The 22,313-nt window shown below is 39.0% G+C and overlaps 1 protein-coding gene across 4 annotated transcripts; it reads right to left on the minus strand.

Moving 5' to 3' along the window:
* Positions 1–203: 203 nt before the first annotated feature.
* On the minus strand, positions 204–21,828 carry ppp2r5cb (protein phosphatase 2, regulatory subunit B', gamma b). 4 transcript variants are annotated; one of them, XM_029496064.1, is made up of 16 exons: positions 21,740–21,766; positions 21,154–21,213; positions 18,556–18,721; positions 8,349–8,548; positions 6,056–6,166; positions 5,847–5,939; positions 5,576–5,706; positions 5,424–5,483; positions 5,212–5,320; positions 5,048–5,101; positions 4,378–4,548; positions 4,094–4,221; positions 3,893–3,994; positions 3,583–3,655; positions 2,926–3,042; positions 204–2,227 (listed from the first exon to the last, which is right to left on the minus strand). In XM_029496064.1, the coding sequence occupies exons 1-16, from the start codon at positions 21,764–21,766 to the stop codon at positions 2,093–2,095; spliced, it is 1,737 nt and encodes a 578-aa protein (XP_029351924.1). In that variant the 3' UTR covers positions 204–2,092. The 4 variants fall into 4 exon arrangements, with proteins under 4 accessions (XP_029351924.1, XP_029351927.1, XP_029351925.1 ...); XM_029496065.1 differs by having other exon boundaries at positions 2,093–2,227; positions 18,556–18,718; positions 21,740–21,828; XM_029496066.1 differs by lacking the exons at positions 18,556–18,721; positions 21,154–21,213; positions 21,740–21,766 and adding an exon at positions 13,423–13,615 and having other exon boundaries at positions 2,093–2,227.
* Positions 21,829–22,313: the final 485 nt, after the last annotated feature.

Raw genomic sequence — 22,313 nt, forward strand, 5'->3', positions numbered from 1 at the left:
ATGGGCCCTAAAGGGGAATATTAGACTTTCAACTGGGCAGGGGGGAAGGGGGGGGGGGGGGTCAAACAATGGAATAAATCAAAAGTGGAATGGGACAGAGGGGAAACAGAATGGTGAAGTTATGATGGGATGTGATTTCCTCTCCTGTGGAGGCTAGCTCTTAGGCTGGCGCTCTGGGGGAAGTGACCCCATACACCAAGACAGACAGCATCACAGATTTCAATTCTTAACTCGTTTTTTTTTTTTTTTTTTTTTCTTTTCTCTTCAGTTGTGTTTCTATTTTCTTTCAAGTTTTATCAGGAAGTGCTTCATTGCTGGAGTAGTTTGGGGCAACCGCTCTACTCTACTACTCTCCTCTCGAGCTTTTAACATCAAAATGGACTTGCAGCTTCAACAAGGCAAGTGCTGGAGTCCAAGGGGCTGGAGGTGTGCTGAATACAGACTTGAACATGTCTTTTTATCACCATTTGCTTATGATCTGATATTTCTGTTAATGAAACTACTCAATTCTCAGATGAGCAAATATCCCCTTCGACTATAAAAGGCACTGTAAAAAGAAAGGCGTATGTTTGACCTCTTTGAACCAAACATACCTCATTTATGATGCAGTCTAATCTCTATCAAGTGTTTTATAAATAAAAGGGTCTTGCTTGAGAAGAGTAGAAAAAGTAATTACCATCAGCACAGTATCTGCCCCTGTTTGACTCGACTCAACACACAGCAACATTGTGTAAATCCCAGACGAGCAACTACATTTCTCTGACCCCTCTAAGCCTCACGAGAGTGACACTGACCTGTACTGAATGCTAATGTCCGTGTTTAACAAACTTCTACAATGGTTGGATGCAAATAGGAACCAAAAATAAATCCCCAAATCCCCTCTCATGTAACCAGTGAAGCTAACTGAGCTTTAGCTGGCCTCATCCCAAGGAACCATCAACTAGATCCAAACATGTAATCACCAATAGCATTGTTAAAGACACAGACACGGTGCAACCTGTGTTACCCTACTGACTACACAAAGATTCATCGTGAAGGAAGAACTTAATTTGTGAGAGTAGTTGGCACTGAGCTGGGCTTCTACGTGGACAAAATGACCTGGTAGATATTTAAAAAACAAAACAAAACAAACTGGAACCTGGACCCCTTTCAGGCAAGCACTGTGTGAACAGAACAGTGTTGTAATGCTTTAAATCCAGATGTACTCTACTGGTGAGTCCTCAATGATCCTGCCCTGATTTACAGAATGATCAATGATTCTTCACAGCTAATGGAAAATGTACAGAGAAAAAAATAGCAAGCTCCTGACAGAACAGTTACATACAGATAGGAAGTGTATTTTCCTCTGAGAAGAGCTCCTAATATACTATGTAGGAAAAAATATAAACAGCTGTCTAGATTAAATGTTATGAGAAAAATAGCTAATATTAAATATATATAGAAACGACTGACATTTTCTCATTTACTGATGGTTTTTTTTTTTTTATTAAACCGAACAAGTCCTCTGTAGAAGGGCTCATATTATTATTTGTACAAGCACCTGACATCTATAAAGAAGAGGCAAGAAGAGAAGACAGCTCACGCACATGCGCGCGCACGCACGCACACACGCACGCACACACACACACACACACACACACACACACACACAGAACAGAACACCTGAGAGAAATGACCAGAAGGGGGCAGCACAGCACCCCAAAACACAACAGGTTGAGGACAGGAAAAGAGAAAAACCAGTGGGGGAGGATAGGATATCAACACTACAGTATCTTGGGTGAAGTTCACGGTGTGTTGTGGTCATGCAGGACTGTCCATTACCACAGATGTCTCTGCTGGACAATTACCAGTTGGGGTGAGGGTATAGGGTAGATCAGTGAGTACTGAGTGCCGCTGGCCCAGAGAGCAGATCCAGGAAGATGCGCTTCTTTAGACATTTTTTGTGTCAGGTGGAGCTGAGGCCTTTCAGTTCTGTGGTGTGCTGAGCTGGGCAGAGATACCAGAGCTCTGTTGTGCAAGCCTCTGTGGGCCCCTGGTTCCTCTGTGGATACTTCTGCTGTTGCTGGTTAATGGTGGATCTGAAGGTGGTGTCTCAGTGGCCGTCATGTGTCGTCAACATTTCTTCAGCTCTCCGGTGCAACTCCAATGCTGTGACAGTGGAGATATCCTTGGGGAGCTCCGATTTCCTTCGCATTAATGGACGTTCTCTTCGTTGATCTCTTTGGATCTGGACACATCGAGAGAGTGGGATTAGCAACATTCAATGATGATATGCTCCTGATGTTTACCTTCTGTCTGCAGTAGGGAGAAAGAAAAGTATGACACACAAATGTTTCTTGAGCAGGGGACAACCTCCAAGACTGCTCCACTTGGTAGTTGCAGGACTATTGGAATGATGCTCTGTAGGTCACATGACTCACTTCACTTAGGTGTGAACAATCATCTTAAGCAACTGACAGAGACCATTTTTACACTCTCTCTGTAACAATACCTGAAATGGCCTTAAGTATGTGAGGGGGTCCAACCACATCAGCCAAATACCTCTTCACTTAATAAATACTACACTGACTCAAAAACATGAGGCAGCCTCTAAGCACTATAAGTAACAAATCTTTATCATGTTTGAAAGGCAAACTGAAGTACAACTATGTTGATGTGAATATCAAGAGCATTATTCCCTGAGAATTGACTCCCAAAGGTTGGCAAGCGTTCCTCTAAAAGCACAAATTTATAAACGTAAAAGCACAGCTGTGTTTCTTCCGACTAATGCACTCTTATGGTACAGAGTAATCCTTTAAATCCCACCATTAAATTATAACTGCAGAAAGTTTAAGAAAGACAGCATTACAGTGAATGCGCTTTAACCTTCCTCAAACATGTCTACATATTAACTGCTACACCTTATGTTGACACACTGTCCCTCACCTGTGTGGCTTCCTCTTCTACAGCTTTCTTTAGCATGTTGACATCGTCCAGCAGTGGCCCATCTGTCTCCATGTCCATTGGACTGCCTGAGCTGACTGAGTCAACATACATCAGAAACTGCACGAGGAGGAATGACAGAAATGTTGTTTCATCAACTTTTTATTTATTTTTCATATCATGTCAAAGTGGCACATGCCAACTTGGCATTTTATATGGTATGTTATAGTTATATTAATGGATGATGAGGGCCTAAAGAATGTCCATGGAAATGCAGGAATAATAAAAAGAATAATCATGCAAGATTAAAGATACTGAGGCAACCTTGAAATATAACATAACCTGTTTATATCTGACATTGAATGTGCTGGCCGAGCACCTACTTGTTTATCTATGCAAAATATACAGGTGGAGAAAATTTGCAGTCAATATTGATATTGTGGGTAACCCCGCACATATTAATCTGTGTACATGCATCACTGGGGATGAAACTGTGACGTTAAACATCAGGACATCAGTTGAGCAGGCGGTCATTTCAATAAAGCCAATGACACATTGACACATCAATGCCATTTCTACTCAGATATCCTGCGACCTGAGGTGCATTCTAGTGTCAGGGCTCAGTCAGTAGGATGTCTGCAAAATTAATAGAGCGCTCACCTGTGGGTTTGACTTTGCTAGATTCTCAATCTTCAGCCACGCATCTTCTCTCTCTTTCCATTTAGCTTTCTCTCTGAAAAAAGCAGACATCATCAAAGCATAACTTCAAAAGGAAAAATTGACATCACACATCTGTTATGTTCAAAGCGTTTCAGGAGTCTGTGGTTCAGTTGACTCTTCTGATTTATGTATCTGTTTAGCCATTCTTTCCCATTTCAATTATTTTTGTACAATGCTTTTGATGCAGTGTGTAACAAAGCTCAAACACCATGGCAGTTGTGGCTGTGCTGGAAATTCATAAATGACTTACTTGCTCTTCTCTGCCCTGAATTGTTGGGTGCAGTCATCAAACAGCTTCTGGTTCATCTCCATGAAGAGTTTCAGAGCATTGTAGATCAACCCGTGTATGGTCCTTTAGGCACACAAAGATATTCCAGGTCACTTGACTATCATCAGAATCCATCACAAAGACAAACACAAGAGACATTCAAGGCAACGTTGTGTGACTCACTTATTCCAGTGAGTCTTGGAGTTGCGGTAGAGGGCTGGGAACATGATTGGCAAGATCTTGGCAGCGTTGTCACTGATCAGGCTCATGATATATTCGTTGTTCCAATAGTACAGAGCTCGCTCAGCCACCTGATAAGACATTAACCATACCAGGTTACGCATGTATACCGACAAATTAAAAAAAAAAACAATGTACCCAGGTAACACCAGAACGTCTGTTAAAAAAAATCATAAGCAAATAAATAAAAAATGTAAGCACTTATTGAACTGAAATAAAAGTCAGACCTGAAAGTGTGGGCTGGACACACACTTGGCCAACTGTCTGAAGAGGGGCTCCATGACTTTGACAAATTCTGAAGGCTCAATGACGTCCAGGATCTCCTCTAGTTCATTGAGGAACATCACCTCTTTTGGACTGTGGGTCTTTGGCCAGTACTTGAGCAAAGCCATCACTGTCTACACACGTAGATACACACACATGCCCATGATGAACACCTTTTTAGTTAAGAATGTTTGGAGAGCTGATTTGTCCATCTAATAGTCTGCTCTGAAGGTCTTCTAGCTTTTCTAAAAAGTTCAATACAAATAGACACTGTATAGAAACTGTAGAAAACTTATTTAGAGAGAAAGAAGAGCCAGCCATGTAGACACTTTGTATATCTAATAATCAGGTCTATGGAGATGAGATTTTTGGTGGAGTCAATTTTTTCTAATTTTAAATTTTAATTAAAATTTTTAATTTTTTAATTTTCAATCAAATAATTCAAATGCATTTCCGATCTGTTAAATCACATTACAAATCAGCACGCAAGTGAAATGAATGAATGAAAGCACGGCTTTGTCACAAGAGTGCTTGAGGTTGTACCAGAGTTTTTACCTTCAATAGAAAGGATATTGAAGTATAATTCAATCACCTATTCGAACAACATTAAAACATTAATAAATCAAATCTTACCGGTTCTGTGAGGGTGCTATCCTTTTCTAAGAACTGTACGACACAGTAGGCCAGCTAAGGGGGAGAGACATCATCATTTTTCCATTTCCAATTAAAGCACAGTCTTATGAACAACAATATTACGATATCTTGGTTATGGCAAAGCATACTGCCAGGATGGTTACCTGTGGGTGATATACACTAAGTGACTTGACTTTGTGTAGAGGCAGCAGAACTTTCAGCAGGAATATTTTGTGCTCTTCTTTTAATGGTAATGCAAATCCATTGATTATGCTGTAAGGGGAAACGCCTTTAATTAGATGTCGCAGCTCCACTCCATCCTCAACTGTGTCATTATAATCTGAACTAGAAGGAAACCCAAAGCACTGCTTCTTACCTGCCCAATATTTCCAGCAATTCTGCTATTCCATTATGATGCTCAGTCTCATAAATGAATCTGAAAATATTGGAAGTATATGGGATAACAGATGAAAAACACTCGCACATTATTCTCTTGACTAAACTTATCTAACTCAAATATTCACTTACCTATAAAAAATGTTATTAATCTGTTTCCTAATATATGCTCGCAGGCCGAGGAACTTGCCATAGATGCGATGTAGAGTGGTCTTTAAAAAATCTCTTTCTCTAGGGTCTTCACTGTCAAACAGGTCTAAGAGCTATAGTAAAGAAAGAAAGAAAGAAAAAAAAAAAACAGATAACAGACCCAGATAATGCAACTGGCCACCAAGACAAAAAAACACATTTAAAAAAAAATTATCATAAAGAGAAGTAAGAAATAGTATTGTTTCATGCTCACCTGCATTACAAATCTCTGGTCGATATACTTTTTGGCTATGTTTGGTTGAAAGTCGGGTGACTCTAAGAACCGTAAGAAGAATTCATATACAAGCTGTAGAGGAAAAGCATCAGCTGAATGGATTTATTCTTACCCAGGGTCACGATAAATAAAAATATATGGTTTTATTAATGTGTGAATGTGTGTGTGTGTCTGTATCTGTTATGTACCTGTAAATGTGGCCATGCAGCCTCTAGTGTAGGTTCATCTTCTTCTGGGTCAAACTCGGCACCCGTAGGGTTGGACGATGGTGGCAATGTGCGAAACATGTTCACAGCAAACTGGGTAACAGAAAGAAAGAGCTATGTTAGCTCCAATGAAAATTTAAAACAAACAATTATGAGAAAGGATTTATGATAGCACAGTTCAAACACCAACACAAAGGCAGGAGGGAAACAGTGGTCCTATTTTCACTATTTACATAAGCTGCCTAACAGGTTATTGTATGTAATCAATGCGTTCAAATTAACAAGTTTTATTTGCCATACATTTAGTCAGGGTACACAAAATGGTAGTCATTTTTTAAAGCCTGGTAAACACGCTGACTCTTCTGCCGGCCACTCCATACCAACCACTGAATGTTTTTTTCTGATAACACATCCGACAGTTGAAATCAACTAAGTTCTGACCCATGAGAATAAGCAAATAAGACAGGTAATCAATAGTTTGTGGTGCAACTGATTTCCAAAAAACGCTTAGCAGCTTTGTCAAGCAACGCTTTCATTTTAATTCAGATTAAAAGAATGAGCTCTGCTAGCAATTCTACTGCATTGTTTTCATTGAAGAAACACTAAGTACAGTGGTCTGTAAACTACACACAAAATATATATATATAAAAAAAAAAGGTTTCTAATCACATTTTATTCTGTTTCAGTATTCATTATGGGAACCACAGCCTGCTAAGAAGTGAGACCTCTTATCAGCACATGTTGACCCAAGGCACAATATAATAGAATTCCAATGCAAATCTGCATTTAGAACATTTAATGAGAAAATTTCTTGTTTTGTTTATGAAAAATTTCACTAAATAATGCTGTCAGAAAAACTCTCCTGGGAATGAGGGAATCCATTTATCAAAGTGAAAAAGATCCTTTTAGTTTCCCTGAGAGTCAATTATCACTTTCCAGGCAGTACACATACAGAGTCCCTCAGAGTGTAGTCGACCAGAGGTCACTCCAGCATCGCTGTCTTGATAATTCTTAGCAGAAACTCTTTCTTACTTTCCTACAGAGACTGGGACTAATGGCGCACTCAGCGTCGTGTCATGCAAAGGTCTACCAAAAATATTATCAACGAATCAATACTTAGCTACCAAACATGTTTTGAAAGAGCAAGGGCCATTGGGAGAAATAATGCATACAGTCTTAACATAAGAATACACTCTTTATGGCTATAAAGGAGTTTTTCGTGTCAATCTCCATACTTTGATGATGAAAACCATCAGTGGACTTCAAAGAGTCCTTGTCTTTAAGGGGGCAGAGGAAAGGGGCTGCCAGGAATAAGAGTATATTTTCATGTTGATTTAGCAGCTCTGTTGCATTTTCTGCTGCACTGATCAAATAAAGCCACAATGAGGAGGACGGAGGGAAATTTGCACCTTGATCATCTGCAGTTTACCATGTGGCATTGAGGCAGGGCTTTGATTAACATCAAAGGCCTTTTAATTTGGCTTGGGAAAGCAAACCTGGCACCATGAACACATCCAGGCCACAACCTCAGAGGGACAGTTCTAATAAATATACAGTAGGAGATTGGTGACAGCCACAGTGACTACAGCAACAGTGAATGGCCTGGCTCTGATTTATAGAGGTGGAGCTGAGAGACCCTGATTCACGGACCTCAAATAGGTGAAGGATCTTTAAATAAACACCACTAAGTGGCCACAAAATAAATGAGTCACTCAATGGTTTAACAATGAGTAGAATACTAACAACTGAGTCAGGTTTGTGTTACCAATCTTTGCATACAAATCGAGGTCATTGACTTTTCTATGACTTACTTAGCAACCAGAAAATAATGACTTAAAGGGTCTAAAACCAGTATGAACTTTTGGCAGCAGAAACTACAGTGTAAGCTCTTCCCAGGAAACAAACCCCTATGAAAAAGAAATTTCATCTCTGACAGACACAGCAGCTGAACCACTGTGCTATTACTTTTAATCAGAAGAACAGACCTACTATCTCACCAACCTGGAACACCAACCTAAACCTAAAACCAAAGTACATATGATGTTATCTGTGGAGAGAAAACCCATATTGTGAAGAAAATTAAATAGGTACATATTTAGGCCTCATATGGTGAGTAGAGTGTAGATCACACAGGTATCTTAAGCCGTGTATGTTCGCACTGAATAAAGTACAGTATTCACGTAGCTGACAACAATTACCCAAAATAAAACAAAATTCTTTATTCTCAACTTTCACAACCCAAGTCCCCAATTCGTCCACCTGTTTTAATACTGACCATGTGAACCACCTCTGGGTAGATGGGTTCGGTGATTACATTCCTGTTGTGGGTAATATACTCCACCATCTCGCTCAGAGCTGCCCGTTTCACCTCCTTCCATTTTAGGTCACTCAGTGGGTCTGAGACAAAATCAAAGAGGACGCAGCATTGCCGCAACTTCTGGATGAACAGCTTCTCCTGCTCAGCAGGGGGAACATCTACAAGAAAGAAACAAAGGAAGATAAGAACTACCAGATTGCAGGATTGTGTGTTGATTCTATTGTGTTAGATTAATGTGCATGTTTGTTTCAGTACAGTAAATTAATACACTAAAGCAAATGGTACTGTAAAAGGTCACTATAATACATAACAGAATCCAAATAATAGTATCAGAAATTTGTTATTCAGATATCATATGAGTGAGTGAGTCACTGTCTTTTATAAACAAATTAAAATCAGTCGATCTTTTTCATAAATGAAATGTTTAATGATTTGTAGGCTCTGAAGCTTTGTTTGTTGCTGTGGTAATCAAACTTTTTTTTTCCTTTCTCCTCCGTTCCCATCTATTGTAAAGGTGTATCAAGGCTTCAAGATATATTCAGGTTCAGTGCCATTGGGTTCATGTGGCAAGATGCAATTCATTTACATTTTACAGATAAATTATTTAAACTGTCAGATGGTGTCACTGCTACCATAATAATGCATGTGCCTGGAGGGCTACAGGGACACACCTGAAATAATTAACTTGCAATTTTAAAAAATAATTATGCTTTTGTAGTCATTGTCAGTGAGACAAGCTAAATGTATGTGATGCGTGCATGAATGAACACCATTGAACAATTGTTCCAAATAAATCAGCATTTAGCACTGATGATACATGTAGATGACTAAAAGCACTCATTCAGCACAATACACAATCAATTAAATGATCTTAAGTTAAAAAATTGAGAGAAAGACATCATAGCTCACATCTTGACAGGGGAAAGAGCAAGTATGTAGGAGCACAGAAGCTGCACACAGAATCAGATTGTTGTTTTTTTCCCCCCGTTTTGAAAGCAAACTGTTTCAAGTCTTCTCCCACAGGGCCTAAAGGGCCTTCCCTACTCATACAGCAAAAACATTTCAGATACACAAGTGTCATGCTTTAAAAAACAAAAAATAACAGATGGTGCTCCCACACTGGTTTTTGTCAGTACTCAGGTAGCAGAGGTCTGGATCTGTTCTAACTAAATTGTGATTTGTGACGACAAGGAAAATGATCATGTTGGATATGATCAGTATATGAGATCACAGAGAGCACAAAGTAGTCATATTACAAGCTTCACTGTGATGTAGTTACTGCAAAAATTATACTTGTTTCTCCAAGAAGGTGGTTTTGCTTTTAAATAGACAAAATATCAGTATCAGCCTGTAGGAAATGACACAAGCAACAGAGAAAGACCTCCTGCTCATCAGTTTCCTTCAGTTTGTCAAGTTTGCAAGCCAGAAGTACCCTGAAACCAAGAGAAATGGAACTGTGCTTATTCATGTTCAGCCTACTACAAGATTAGTAGCTCCTAGGTAAACTCTATCTATGGGGCAGTTACTCTTTTCTCCAAAAATAATAATCCTTATGTGTACTGTACATTACTATGGCGACCACTGAGCGAGAAGGGACTTTGGACCAAGGGGTGCACTGCTATTCAGAGATGGATGTAGGCTGCTGCTGTTACAGTGGAATCATATGCTGCTGATTTGAAGTCAATCAACAGCAACCGAGAGGCATCAGCCAAACTGCCCTTGTAAAGCATGCACAAGAGCCAGTACCAAAGTAAATGTAATCCACTATAATTAGGCAATGTCTAAACAATCAATCAAGTAGGTGACAGCACAGAGGTGCAAATGATGCATCAAATCATTAAAGATATATTTCTAGACGATGTCCTCTTTCAGTCAATAGCCACTAATGTATAAAATGTCAGGAAATAGTGAAAAAGCCATTATGATTCATCTCAGCACAGTCTATCATCTTTACATGTCTTGTTTTGCACAACTAAAAACAGACATTCAGATACCCTCCTCAAGTCCACACAAGTCAGAAACCTAAGAAAGGGAAATTGCTAAAGGAGAGAGTTACTAAAACTACTAAAACTATCAAGAGTTGCTGACGAATCAATCAATTGATTCATCATTGCAGCTCTGGTGTTAAAAAAAAACTTATTGTGTCATAATGTTCACATAAATGAAACACAAACTGGAAATGTCATTAGGTGTGCAACACCACATAACAATCAAACAGCGATTTGGTGTCAGATTGAAATTTTACAATTCAGACGCATCAAATGAAGCAGCACACTTTGGCAAAATTCTGTGGTTTTATTGGGTAATTCTTCTTCAGTGTAGCAAGCACTACTTCATGTTTGGCAAACAAAAAAGGAGGTTATGTTATTTGAAAATGTGAACCACACAGCCTTATGCAACTGCAACTAGCTCCAGGATGTTCGCATGTTTACCACAAAGAAACACTGCACTTAACAAAATCTTTTTCGCTGTCTCTATAAACCCTCAAGGCACTTTCTTATTTTATACAAGGTCCTTTCTTATAAGATAAAATCAATAATGGCTTTATAAACAAATCTCACATCTCATGACTCGTGTATGCACTCTAAACTCACATTTTCAGTTGAAGCAAGATTGTGTAGTCAACATTCATGTAATCTGTCTTTACCACACAAAACATCAAACAATTTAAAATCATAAATTATTAAATATTTCACTTTACAAATTCAAAATACAAAAAACAAGAACTGATATTATCTTTATATAATTTTTTCTTATTTTCTGAGCAGCTCTTTTGGGCTATTGTCTTTAAAGCATATATGGGCAACCTTGAAACCAATAAATATAATACCACTGTAATTGGGTGTGAAATTAGTTGATTTTAAGATATCTAGACCTACAGATTATGAGGTAATACTACATAATACAGACTAATAATACAAACTACTCCCACATAGATGATAACCTGAACCTGAACCTGGCTGTATCAGAAGGACTTTCCCTACACCTTACAGTAGTACAGCTGTCTGACACAACACAAAATGCAGCTACCTGTGTGTTACCTGCCAAAATGTTATGCATATTTCTGTTTTATGGTTATTTATAAACAGAGCATTTTAATTAGCCAAGGTGGATGAGGCATTATACAACTTATCCCCTGAGTGTATATCAGCCTTTAGGGCTTGCTTCTGCAGTATGGTACTGTGGGACAAGGAGTCAAGCCAACTGATTACAGAACACTTTCAAGTCTATATTCAAACAAGCCAAAACCACCAGTTTCTTCCCCCAGGCTGTCTCCCAGATCTCCCCATAAGCCACCTTACATTTGGCTTACATTTGCACATTACTGCACTATTGCACAATTGCATCATATCCCTCTTCAAATATTTCAAAGTTCAATGTGTGTGTACGTGTATATATACGTGTATATATACACACACACACACACACACACACACACACACACACACACATATATTTCCTCTCTATTTCTTTTATTTCTTTTAATCTTTCCCTTGTCCAAGATAGAAAGACCAGAGTCAAATTCCTAGTACTTTTACACATACCTGGCAATAAAACCTTCTGTTTCTGATTCTGGGGAATAGTGACAAGTCTGTAAGTAGCTCTGCCGAAGCATCATACACCATTGCCTCACTCCAATGGACTTGCCAAAAAGAGGATCTAATTAATAGCATAAAAAAGTTTACATGCATGGCAAGTTATTTAATGTAGTTTTGACAAATCAAGTGAGGGTCTCTTTTATACTTCAGCACAGTAGAGTTTACTGCTATTCTCTCCTCTTCTACAAACTGTACTCTTATACTGTGAAACAGTTATCTCTAAGCCATTTCACTTTTGGGAAAACCTCTCAGCCACTTTCTGTGCCCAGTACTGTATCAGTCCTACTCTTTTCATAAACCCTATATACAATCTTCACATTTAGAAAAATGAATGAGCCATACAAAAACACAACATGACTGGAGAAATATTCATCTCTTTTGCTGTGATGTTCTTAAATCCTCAGTAAGAAGAGTTAAAGTTTCAACACACCTGGAACTGTACCTGTAATTAAAACATGAGTCCATCTGTGAGCTTCTCATCTAATCAGCCCCCTAGTGCCAAGAGGTCTTGGAGCTCCCGTTACACAACAGCACTAGAGTTTCTGAACAAGCCTAAAATATTAAGAGACATGCTGTGGCAACTGCAGACTTCACACGCAGAGCTCTCTGCATGGATGGGCAAATAACCTTTACTCATCTAAAAGCTCCAGCTCGCACACAGGAAATTTGTCATGGGAAAAAATTGCCTCTCTAATCCAATAATGTTTATCTGGAGAATGTAATGAACTAATACAAACACATTTGGACAGGTTGCAAGGAGACTCCATGAGGCCATTTTAATACTGTTGCAAGTCACAACATGAGAATGTGACGATTGAGGTATTTGTATGCTACGATAGGCTGCATGTTAAAGGAAGACCACCATATCAGTTTCTGGCAAAGGTTTGTCATGAAAAAAATATACAGACAAACTCGTTGCAAATCTCTAGAGTAAATTTTTCTTCACCTAGTACAAGTCCCAGCCAGTCTGAGCTGACAGCACCTTCTGGAGATGCAGCAACAAACAGTAAAGCATTTCAGCGTACACACATAACCACTGACATCACATGTCCATTTACAACATAATACAACAGATATCCATACAAATTGGCAAGAAGCTTTTTGACCTCACTTCCTATGACATCAGCAGTTTTGAGGGGGATGGGAGACTCAAAACTAGTTCTCCTTCTCACTCTAACCCTCCCTCTCTTACTGAAGCTAAGCTATGCAATGTCTTCCTTGTTAACATACAAACACAATCCCCTGCTTCCTCTTCCAAAAATACTGCCACCCACAATAAGAATATGAAAGCTCTCACTTTTTTGCAGTAAATTTTACAGAGGTCATCTGGCACAGACATTTTCTGTGCAATTGTTAAATGACAACAACATTCTTGCCTGTCGCCCCTTGAAACCCACACAGAGCAGCAGAGGAGGTAAAGCTCCTATTCTCACCTCTAAAATGCTTTAGGGCCACAGGCTGGAAAGGCCCATTGGAGCTCGGTGCATCCAAAACCATACCAATAGCAGCTCTAGCACATGCCAACATCAGTGAGCTGAGACAGGAGACAGGGGAGAAGAGGGCAGCCCAGGCTAAGGCGAGGAGCCAGCCTCCATTTTAGCACGAACACTCGAAGCAGAAAATGAAGCTCCCCTGCTGCTGGAGGGAACCAGCTAGTTAGTGATGTCATTCCCCACTGCAGCCATCCGGTTGGTTGTCTACAATCACATGGGCTGGCTGTCAGAATAAATAAACATGAAGGAAGGGATTGGCTGATGGGCTGAGGGGGAAGGGATGGAACTGTTACTGTGATTGGAGCAAGATCAGCTACATCTGTCAAGAGTTTTAAAGCAACTACAGATCCCAATACAGCCTATTTTAAAATGTATAAATACAAGAAAAAGATCAGGAAATGCACACTCCCATGCAATATGTAAGGATCAAGAGATATCAAGTAACACTCATTCACAACCAGTACTCAACAACTGCAACACCACAACTGACAAATTACACTTCTGTCTTACGCAATAAAAGTTGAATACACTCAGCATGCAATCCAAGGACAAGTTTAGTAATAAATAAAAACAGTGTCAAGATTCAACAGGGAAGCTAATCATCAGCTATAAACTGTGGTTAATGCACAACAAGACAAAATGAGACCACCTTAACAACCCCTGCTTCTCTAACTGTCCATATGTGTGTGCATGCGAGTCTGTTTTTGCATAGCAGATGGCTCTCCGGGAGCACACAGCCTGAGCCCAGGTATATGTAACAGAGAAACAGGAAGGCAGGAAGTCTCGATGTGAGCAACACAGGATGTGCATATGCAGTGAGCACTCTGTCTCAGCACGAAAACTTTAAATCTACAATATCACAGACAATCAAATGAGATGACTATGGAGCCCTTCAAATTCGGATCATTAATTAAATGTTGATAAGGGAAGGACAAGATATTATTCACCAGTTTAAATCTGTTATTGCATCGCACTAGGTTGTAGAGCATTTTCTTTGTATTTTTAGTCTAAAGATGTGTTGCCTGCTTCCGTTCGCCGCATGACGGTATCATGCATTTTTGAAGGGGAGATAAATGAGAAACTACTAAGGACTCACACAAGAACATTTCCTTTGCAATCCTGCTCCACATGGCCACCAATGATTAGCATTTTATAACCCCCCTTCCCCAAATAATTACTTAAATAAATAAATCTATAAATCAATCAATCCACACACATTTTATATGTAAACTGAGAGATTCTAAGAAAATAATTCATTACATTATGTGTCACATTATGAGCACAATTAGTTTTTTCCCTATTTACCATCTCTGTGTAATGTGTCATTTATTCTATATGCAAATCAAATTCATCGTAATGACTAAGAGACAAAAGACGATGTAGGAGTGTAACAGAACTCCAAGAGCAGGTCTGGCCCTTTCTAATATATGTATAGTATGAAGTATTTCAGCAGCAAGATATAATCCCAGCATATAAAAGGCTCTTTCTTGCCCTTCTGCACTCATCAGAATCATGGGGCAACCTCCCATCTAAAGATCTGTTGTTCTTCCCAAGATGACTCCTAATACGCCCACTTGTTACAAATACTCTTCAAATGCTTTTTTGGCACATGCATTCATCATGCTTCTGCTTTTTGCTGTGTCTGTGCTACTTTTGGCAGTGGAAAGAGAGAAAACTTGTCAGGCATCATGGGCTTGTACTAGACATGATGCAGAGTATGACTAATTGTGCTCCTCATTAATAGCAATAAAGCCAAGTAAAATACAAAGCTGAGAAAAGCTTCAATGATTTGGCTGAAATATATATAGAGAGATAGACAAATCAACACAGCTGAGGACACAAGCTCTTTAACAGTAGCTGACATCATTTTCCGCTTAAGCAACTTTCACTGACAGAAAGCCAGACATCTGTTTCCTCGATCAATTCCCATTCGCCTGCTTATGCTAAGACTTATAGAAAGCAATTTGTTGAAATGATAGATGTCATGTTTATTTTCATGGCATATTACATTCATGTGAAGTCAGAAAACATTAGTGGAAACAGATTCCTAGCTGCAGTCAGAGATAAAGAAATAATATTTTGGAATTTAGACTGTCACTAATGTTGTAAACACGAGACTAATAAAACTAAAGACTAATCTGAATACACTCAAAGGTCTCCCTTATAAATGCTACTGAAAGTGACAAAAAATTCTTTCCAGCTGTGTCAGTTTGGCCTGTGTGTGCTTATGTTAATTTCATAGTGTTAAAACCTATCAAATAGCAGACTACCTCACAAGTACTACTCAGCACAATTTGTACTATTTGTCATCCATATGTTGGGAAGTCTTTTTACTCAAGACTTATAATAGTGAAGACTCTGTCCTTCTCTACATTTAATGTCTTTTAAGCTAATATCAGACAGTGAGTTATAGTTCTTTTGTTATTGTATTTCTATGTAGATGTTTTTGCCAGGGAAGTCATTCTCATGAGATGTGGGAGTCTTTTCCTCTACCACCTGCAGGAGTGGCAGAGGAAATCCTTTCCTAAAGGTTGCCTTGGCCTCCACATCCTGCTTCATTAGTCTCCCAACCACATTAAAAATACCTACATGGATTTCAATGTGAAGTCAAACTTTCATACGCTGCTAGCAACTACAGCTTTATAAGCTTTAATTTAATTGCCTCAACTTTAAGATGATCAGATAAAAATTTGATCAGCCATGTTGTTAGTACATCTGATTCTACTTATGATGTACATTAATAAGTCTTGCACACATTAATCTTAAATACTGTAGTACTCACTGTTTTAAACAAACAACATGACAGACATTCTTTTTTTGAGGGATTGATCACTGATGCAACTTGGAAATTGTTTTCTGAAAGCTTTACTATTACGCTTCAAATGTCAACCACAGCCATTTTTTTTTTTATTTATTTATCTCTTCCTTTGATAGATATATCTGAAAGGCCTTGACTGCTAACTATCATCCCTTTGAAAGCCAATGTCTTCTTACAATTTAGTGCCTTTCAAATTATACTGAATACCCTGCAATATTATTAAGTAAGCACTCAGAAGATTCACAATTTAAATAAAGGGATTATTTGACAAAATAGTTTTCATTTCCCACTTGGCATTGTTTGCTTCTTGTGCATGCAATAAGAGGGTCAGTTTGTAATTTTGTCCTAGCATTAAAAATGTTTGTCCCAGTGTTACACTAACCAGCAGATGGCGACAAACCCTGTGAGGCAGAAACTTGATACAGGATAGCACTTACTTTAAAAGCGAGCAGAAAACAGAGGCAACAACTGTTTTGTTCTTTTTGGCAATATGTTTATATTAGAAATGTGTTGCCAAGGAAATAAACAAGCACCTACAGAGCACTCCTCTTAACTGTCCTTACTACATTTAGAAAATCTCAAACAACCATTTATCCAAAGCACTGTATTTTTGGTCTGTTAAACTTTGGAAAAGCCTTGTAAATACTGAAGCTTTCGCCCAGGCAAACCTTTCAGAATTAAGCAATGTAATTGTTGAATTACCAAATGCAAACGCAGAGGCAGTTAAAATGTACTGTGAGTAAAAACAAGGAGACTTGATTTTGGGGTAAATTCATGGGAAGAGCCTGCTTCTGGTTAGGATTCTGCAGGACAGGCTCATAGACATGTGTTTCCATCAGGAGGTAATGAACATACTTGGAATGAAAACAGGCCAAGCGAGGAGCCTGTTTGGACAGGACTGAGTGATAACATCTACCGGGCCACTGTGGGATAATGTTTTGCACATTGTTATCAAAGCTCTCATTGGGGTGTGGGAAGTCTGTAGCCTTTATCAGGAATTAAGTTATGCTTGACACACCACAAAGGTAATGGCTAACCAAAGTACAGCTATAGTTTCTGCAGAGCAAAGTCCAGGTTTATGTCCATTAATTCCAATAATGCAGAAAAAACTGAATGGTGAAGAAATGGTGCTAATTAACATTATCGCTGCTAATACCTTCAAAGTCAAAGACATTTATTTCACTTTGAGAAATATCATTTATAAACTCTTCCTATAGAAGAATGTGGCTTTGCATTTTGCACTGATAAGCAACTTCTTAAAACATTCCACAGAGCAGTTTGCTCTCCTGCCACTACAATCTGCAAAATCTTTTTTTTTTTTTAAGAAATTGTTGGTTTCCACACTTAATATCCGGTTACGTATCATAGCTGTTTGTTTTCAGTGCAACACAAAGTCAGGGAATTAGCTGGGAAAAGGCAGTAGAACGCAATGTTGTGTGTATTCATGTATGCATACCCAGTAAAATGCATAGACAATATATCCAGAGGCCTGACAGCAGTGGCCACTCCTTGCTTTTCCATCTGGTGCTATGCTGAACTTAGACATTTAAGTACACATTACTATATACATCTGGAAGAATCCTCCAATTTCTGGTCTATAAGGGGAAGAAGAGAAGGAAGGAATAGTGGTATAGCTGCCAGACATTGCTTATCTGGTCACTGGCAACATCCTGAAACACCAGGACCATGGAATTAAAGCTTTATCTCTGGATTACCACTAAATATAGACACTTGGGTTAAATCCAGCGCAAAGTCCATGCCATGTACGTCCTCTGTTTGTTTCCTTGTATTGCATAATGTCATGTTCAGCTTGGTATTAAAATGAAGGGGGATGCAGCAGTGGCCGTTGGTCGACATTTCACTTTGGAAAAAGAGTAAATAACGGAGTATGTCTTTGTAAATTAGCATTTGTCCGTGAAGCTTGCACTTATCTTTGTCAAGATTATAGGGATTTCTTATATTTAAAATTCAAACAGGCAACTTGTGTATTTTCCCACCCCCTTAAAAGGAAAGTTCTGTTTTATTTATAAAATCTTGAACAGAGGCTTCAAAACATTTTAAATTCAGCACAATTTGCAACAGTGCAATTTGTCTACAGGTTGTTGACAAAGAGCTAAAGTGCAGCAACCAAGAAATAGACATACACACACAGACAGAGACACACATGCAGCCACATGTGTAACAGCCAACAGTTCTGGGTAGTTAATTCATTAGGTGAGTAGGTGACAGGGTTGAGGTGTCGTACAGGTAAATACCTTTGAAAGCAGGCAGTTTCTGCAGCTCTCTGTTGTTGCTCAAGCTGAAGCGAGAGGAGCTCTGCCTTTTGTCCTTTTTGACAGGTGTCTGGGAACCTGGCTGTTTCCCCTTCAGCAGCTGAGTGGTGGGAGGAACACTATTGCTAGTCTTCCTGTTTGAGCTCTGCTGAAATGAGAAAAACCCACATTAGAGACAGTCAGGCAACATTGCGCACCAAATGTCAAAGAGAGTGGCTCTGTAGGAATCTGATAAAACTTGAGTGTGTGTCGACACCAGCCAAGCTATTTGACTTAATTATATACAGTGTGCCACCACTTTCTAACAGTGCCTTATGTTATGTAACCAAGGACATTAACCTCACTTCACCCAAAGCACTATAGATAATATATAATGCTATCCATTCATGAAGCTGCCCAAATGCATTTATGAATTAAAAAAAAATAATAATAATAAAAAAAAAAAGAAGGTTTCAATAAGCTGAATTTCATCCTAATGTAGGATTGACTTCATACAGCTAGTCCTACCTGTCTGCTGGGATCCATTCATCAACACACATCTAGTGGTACAGAGTGAATTTCAGCAGATGCAGCTGTGGAGCTGTGCCCGTCAGAGTCACAAGGGATTTATCAAATTAATTTAAGACCCAGCTAAACTTGGCCACAGTCTGCAGCTCTACAAGAGAGAAGCTTAGGTCCAACCACTAGCAAGCTGTTGAGTGAAGTTGGAGAAGTATGGCTGAGCTAGCCTCCATTATGACCTAGATTACATACTAATGTGACACAAAGATGGGATTTAACAAATTGGAAGTTCATTAAGCCAATGTGGAAGCAATATCTATGATCTTCTCATTTAATATTTTAAACATAATCTATTCTAGTTTGTTTCAAAGACTGCAAACTAACCTTTCCTATGCATTACAGTATTGAGACTCTTAGCAGTTAAATATGCTTGTGGTTACCAGGAGTGTGTATGTCAAAAAGTAAGGCGTATGTGTTAACCCCAACAACTTGAAGCCCAACAATTTCAGTTTGGCACAAGGTTGCTGCATAAACATATCCGCTACGCTAATGGTGACACCTAATAACATGGAGGATTATAGCCTAGTAAGTATCGGGCAAAAAAATATTTAAATAGGGTACATACATTTAATTCTTTATAATACTTTATAACTGACTGGCATTAAGGCAAAAGAGTACAAAATGTATGTTTTGGGAATTAAATGGCATTTTAATGAATTATGTAATGCTTTGAAAATGGGAGCAGGTAATGTTTTGTTTTTGTTTTTTTATGTCACAGCGAACTTGACTATGTACTGTATGAAAAACACAAGAAATATAGTTGATGAGCACCCGCTCCAACATGAATATTAAATGTAAACAGAAACACCACCTTTTTTGGGAGGACCAAAAACAGAAGCTGAATGAGTACATCAAGATTCCATTTTGCCCAAAGTAAAGAAAACCATGTTGCACTGAAAAACAAAGAAAGCTGAAACCTTCCCAAATTGGTTCATTGCTTCCTGTGCAGAAGCATGAAGTTGGACTAAATTCTGATGTAAACTGCATTTGTTGATGAATATTTTTTTAATTTTAGTGTTCAGGCCATGGTGTGCACGTGGTCCTTTTACATGGCCATGCTGTGTAACAATTTGTTGTAATGGTTTGCACCAGATGTGAGTCCTATTACAGGACAAACGCAATGTTCAACAATTTGTAATGCGGTCTGAATGTACAGCCCCTCCAGGTGTCAAGTCAGATGTAAGCAAAAAATGTTAAAGGCATGCCCAATCGCATTACTCATTTTCTTTTTGTTTGAAATTTTTGAAATCTTGCAAAACAGTTTTACAGGAAATGATTTGAAAAGTGTACTAATGTAAGCTATGGTCATTGAATAAAATTCAGTTTTTTGTTGTTGCTGTTTTTTTTTAATAAAATTCAAATAAAGGTAAAGCATCTGAGAGTGACTGGATCCCTAATCTGCAAATAACACAGCATCAAGTTATGAGCAAAGAACAGTATGCCAGGAAAAGGACTACCGAGTCCTATCAACACACATCACACCAAGAAAGGCAGGAAAACAAACCACTGAAAGATCAACAGAATGTTGGATCTATAGCAAGTACACTGAGCCCTGCATTAAAACATGTCACATGCGGAGCGAGGTTAAATATTAATAATATTAATGTTAAATTATTCCTACATATAACTGTTTTAATGAAAATGACACAGGTTAAGTTTAAAGAGGGGAGGGACCTATTGTAACAAATAGTATTAGTCAACGTCACTACTATTGTAACCTATAACTAAAACTATAGAATTGTAATTACCATAAGAAAATAATAGGATACAATATTTTTGCCAGACGATCATAATTTTCCATCATGCGTCAAAAACATTGTATGATTTTATTCAGACTGAGTATCTTGTCTGGACTTTTGCCTATCAGAGAGCAGGGTTGGAGAGAATATGCATATATGCAATATGCATAAGCACAATGAGAGTGCACTCAATTTTCAAAGCATAACAATGACAATTGGACGTGTGGCACAGGAAGGACAAACCTGCTATGCCCCAGTCAGTGTCTAAGCTTTAGCCTACCTCATGCTCTGAATTCTCCTGTCCTCCACTCTTGCCCCCTTTGCCAGGTTTAGGAGACTCCTGAAAGAAAAAGTTGAGGTGCTTGATCCAAAATTGGCATTAGCTGGTAAGTGGTTTGACCACATCAATAAGCAGTCTATCAGTGAATGCCACAGTGCACAATCCTAGCTAAATATAGCACGCCTGCCCACCCAGTCTCACACTCCTGTTTAAACAGACTCCCCTTCTAGCAAGCTACCAGCTAGCTGTGTTACTTCACCGTCAATACCAAGCGGATAACCCCAGATTTCAGCCTTTAAGATATGAAATGCTTATATCTACACCTAACCACACAAAGTAAAAGGAAAGCATGTGTGTTTAAACTTTACAATGTGTCTCCTGGATAAAGTACTAACATGTTTGGAGGGATAACGGCTAGCTGGTGATGACTGCTGGCTAGCTAACGGTTATGGAAAGAGACTGATGGCTAAATGTCTTATTGAGAGGCCGGTTTATCAATTCAAGCGCCGAAACGCGCCTATTGTGTACGTTAGCCGCTACAGACATAGCCTTTTTTGTTTTTTATTTTTGCAATATTCAAGCTCACCTTGTCCTTCTTGGTTTTATTCGGCATTGTAGAACCGTGGCCGCCCTTGCTACCCTCCCAGATCCTCGCAGCCCAAACCTTGACAACTCTCCGGGCTCCACACACTGTAAGGCGGTTCAGTCTGCCCCCCGCGCTCTGATTGGCTCCTGCGGGTCAGCTGACCCAACGTCTCGGCCCAACACGCTCAGCGTTGTACTGCAGTGGGAGCCTCCTGCTGGCCGACCGGACGGACAGCAGCCAGCAAACATGTCGGGGCCCGCAACACGATTAACTCGTTTGTTTGCACAGACCACATTGTTTGGTTAATCCAGAAAATAACAGTCTGGGTAAGCAGTAATGGAATTAATACAAGTGTGCATACCCATTTACAAAACAGAAACATGTTGGTTGGGATGCGAAGCCTTTGAAATGACGTGTCTCAGGTAAAGCACACAAATTTAATGGGTTCCTATTCCCCTTTTTTAAGTTTTAGACTATCAGAAGTCTTTGAATACAGATCGAATCAGTGTCCATCATACTCTCCGGTAATTAACTGTCATTGTCTCGATGCCACTGGCTTCTTTCTTATTTTAAC

This window comes from Echeneis naucrates, chromosome 24 (assembly GCF_900963305.1).
Source record: "Echeneis naucrates chromosome 24, fEcheNa1.1, whole genome shotgun sequence".
Taxonomy (NCBI): Eukaryota; Metazoa; Chordata; class Actinopteri; order Carangiformes; family Echeneidae; genus Echeneis; species Echeneis naucrates.

Coding starts and splice junctions, on each gene's coding strand:
- ppp2r5cb (XM_029496064.1), bottom strand. CDS start 21,766: ATGCCGAATAAAACCAAGAAGGACAAG. Junction 5,940..6,055: donor CTGCATGGCCACATTTACAG/GTACATAACAGA, acceptor TTTCCTCTACAG/CTTGTATATGAATTCTTCTT. Junction 3,995..4,093: donor TCCAAGACTCACTGGAATAA/GTGAGTCACACA, acceptor GTGTGCCTAAAG/GACCATACACGGGTTGATCT.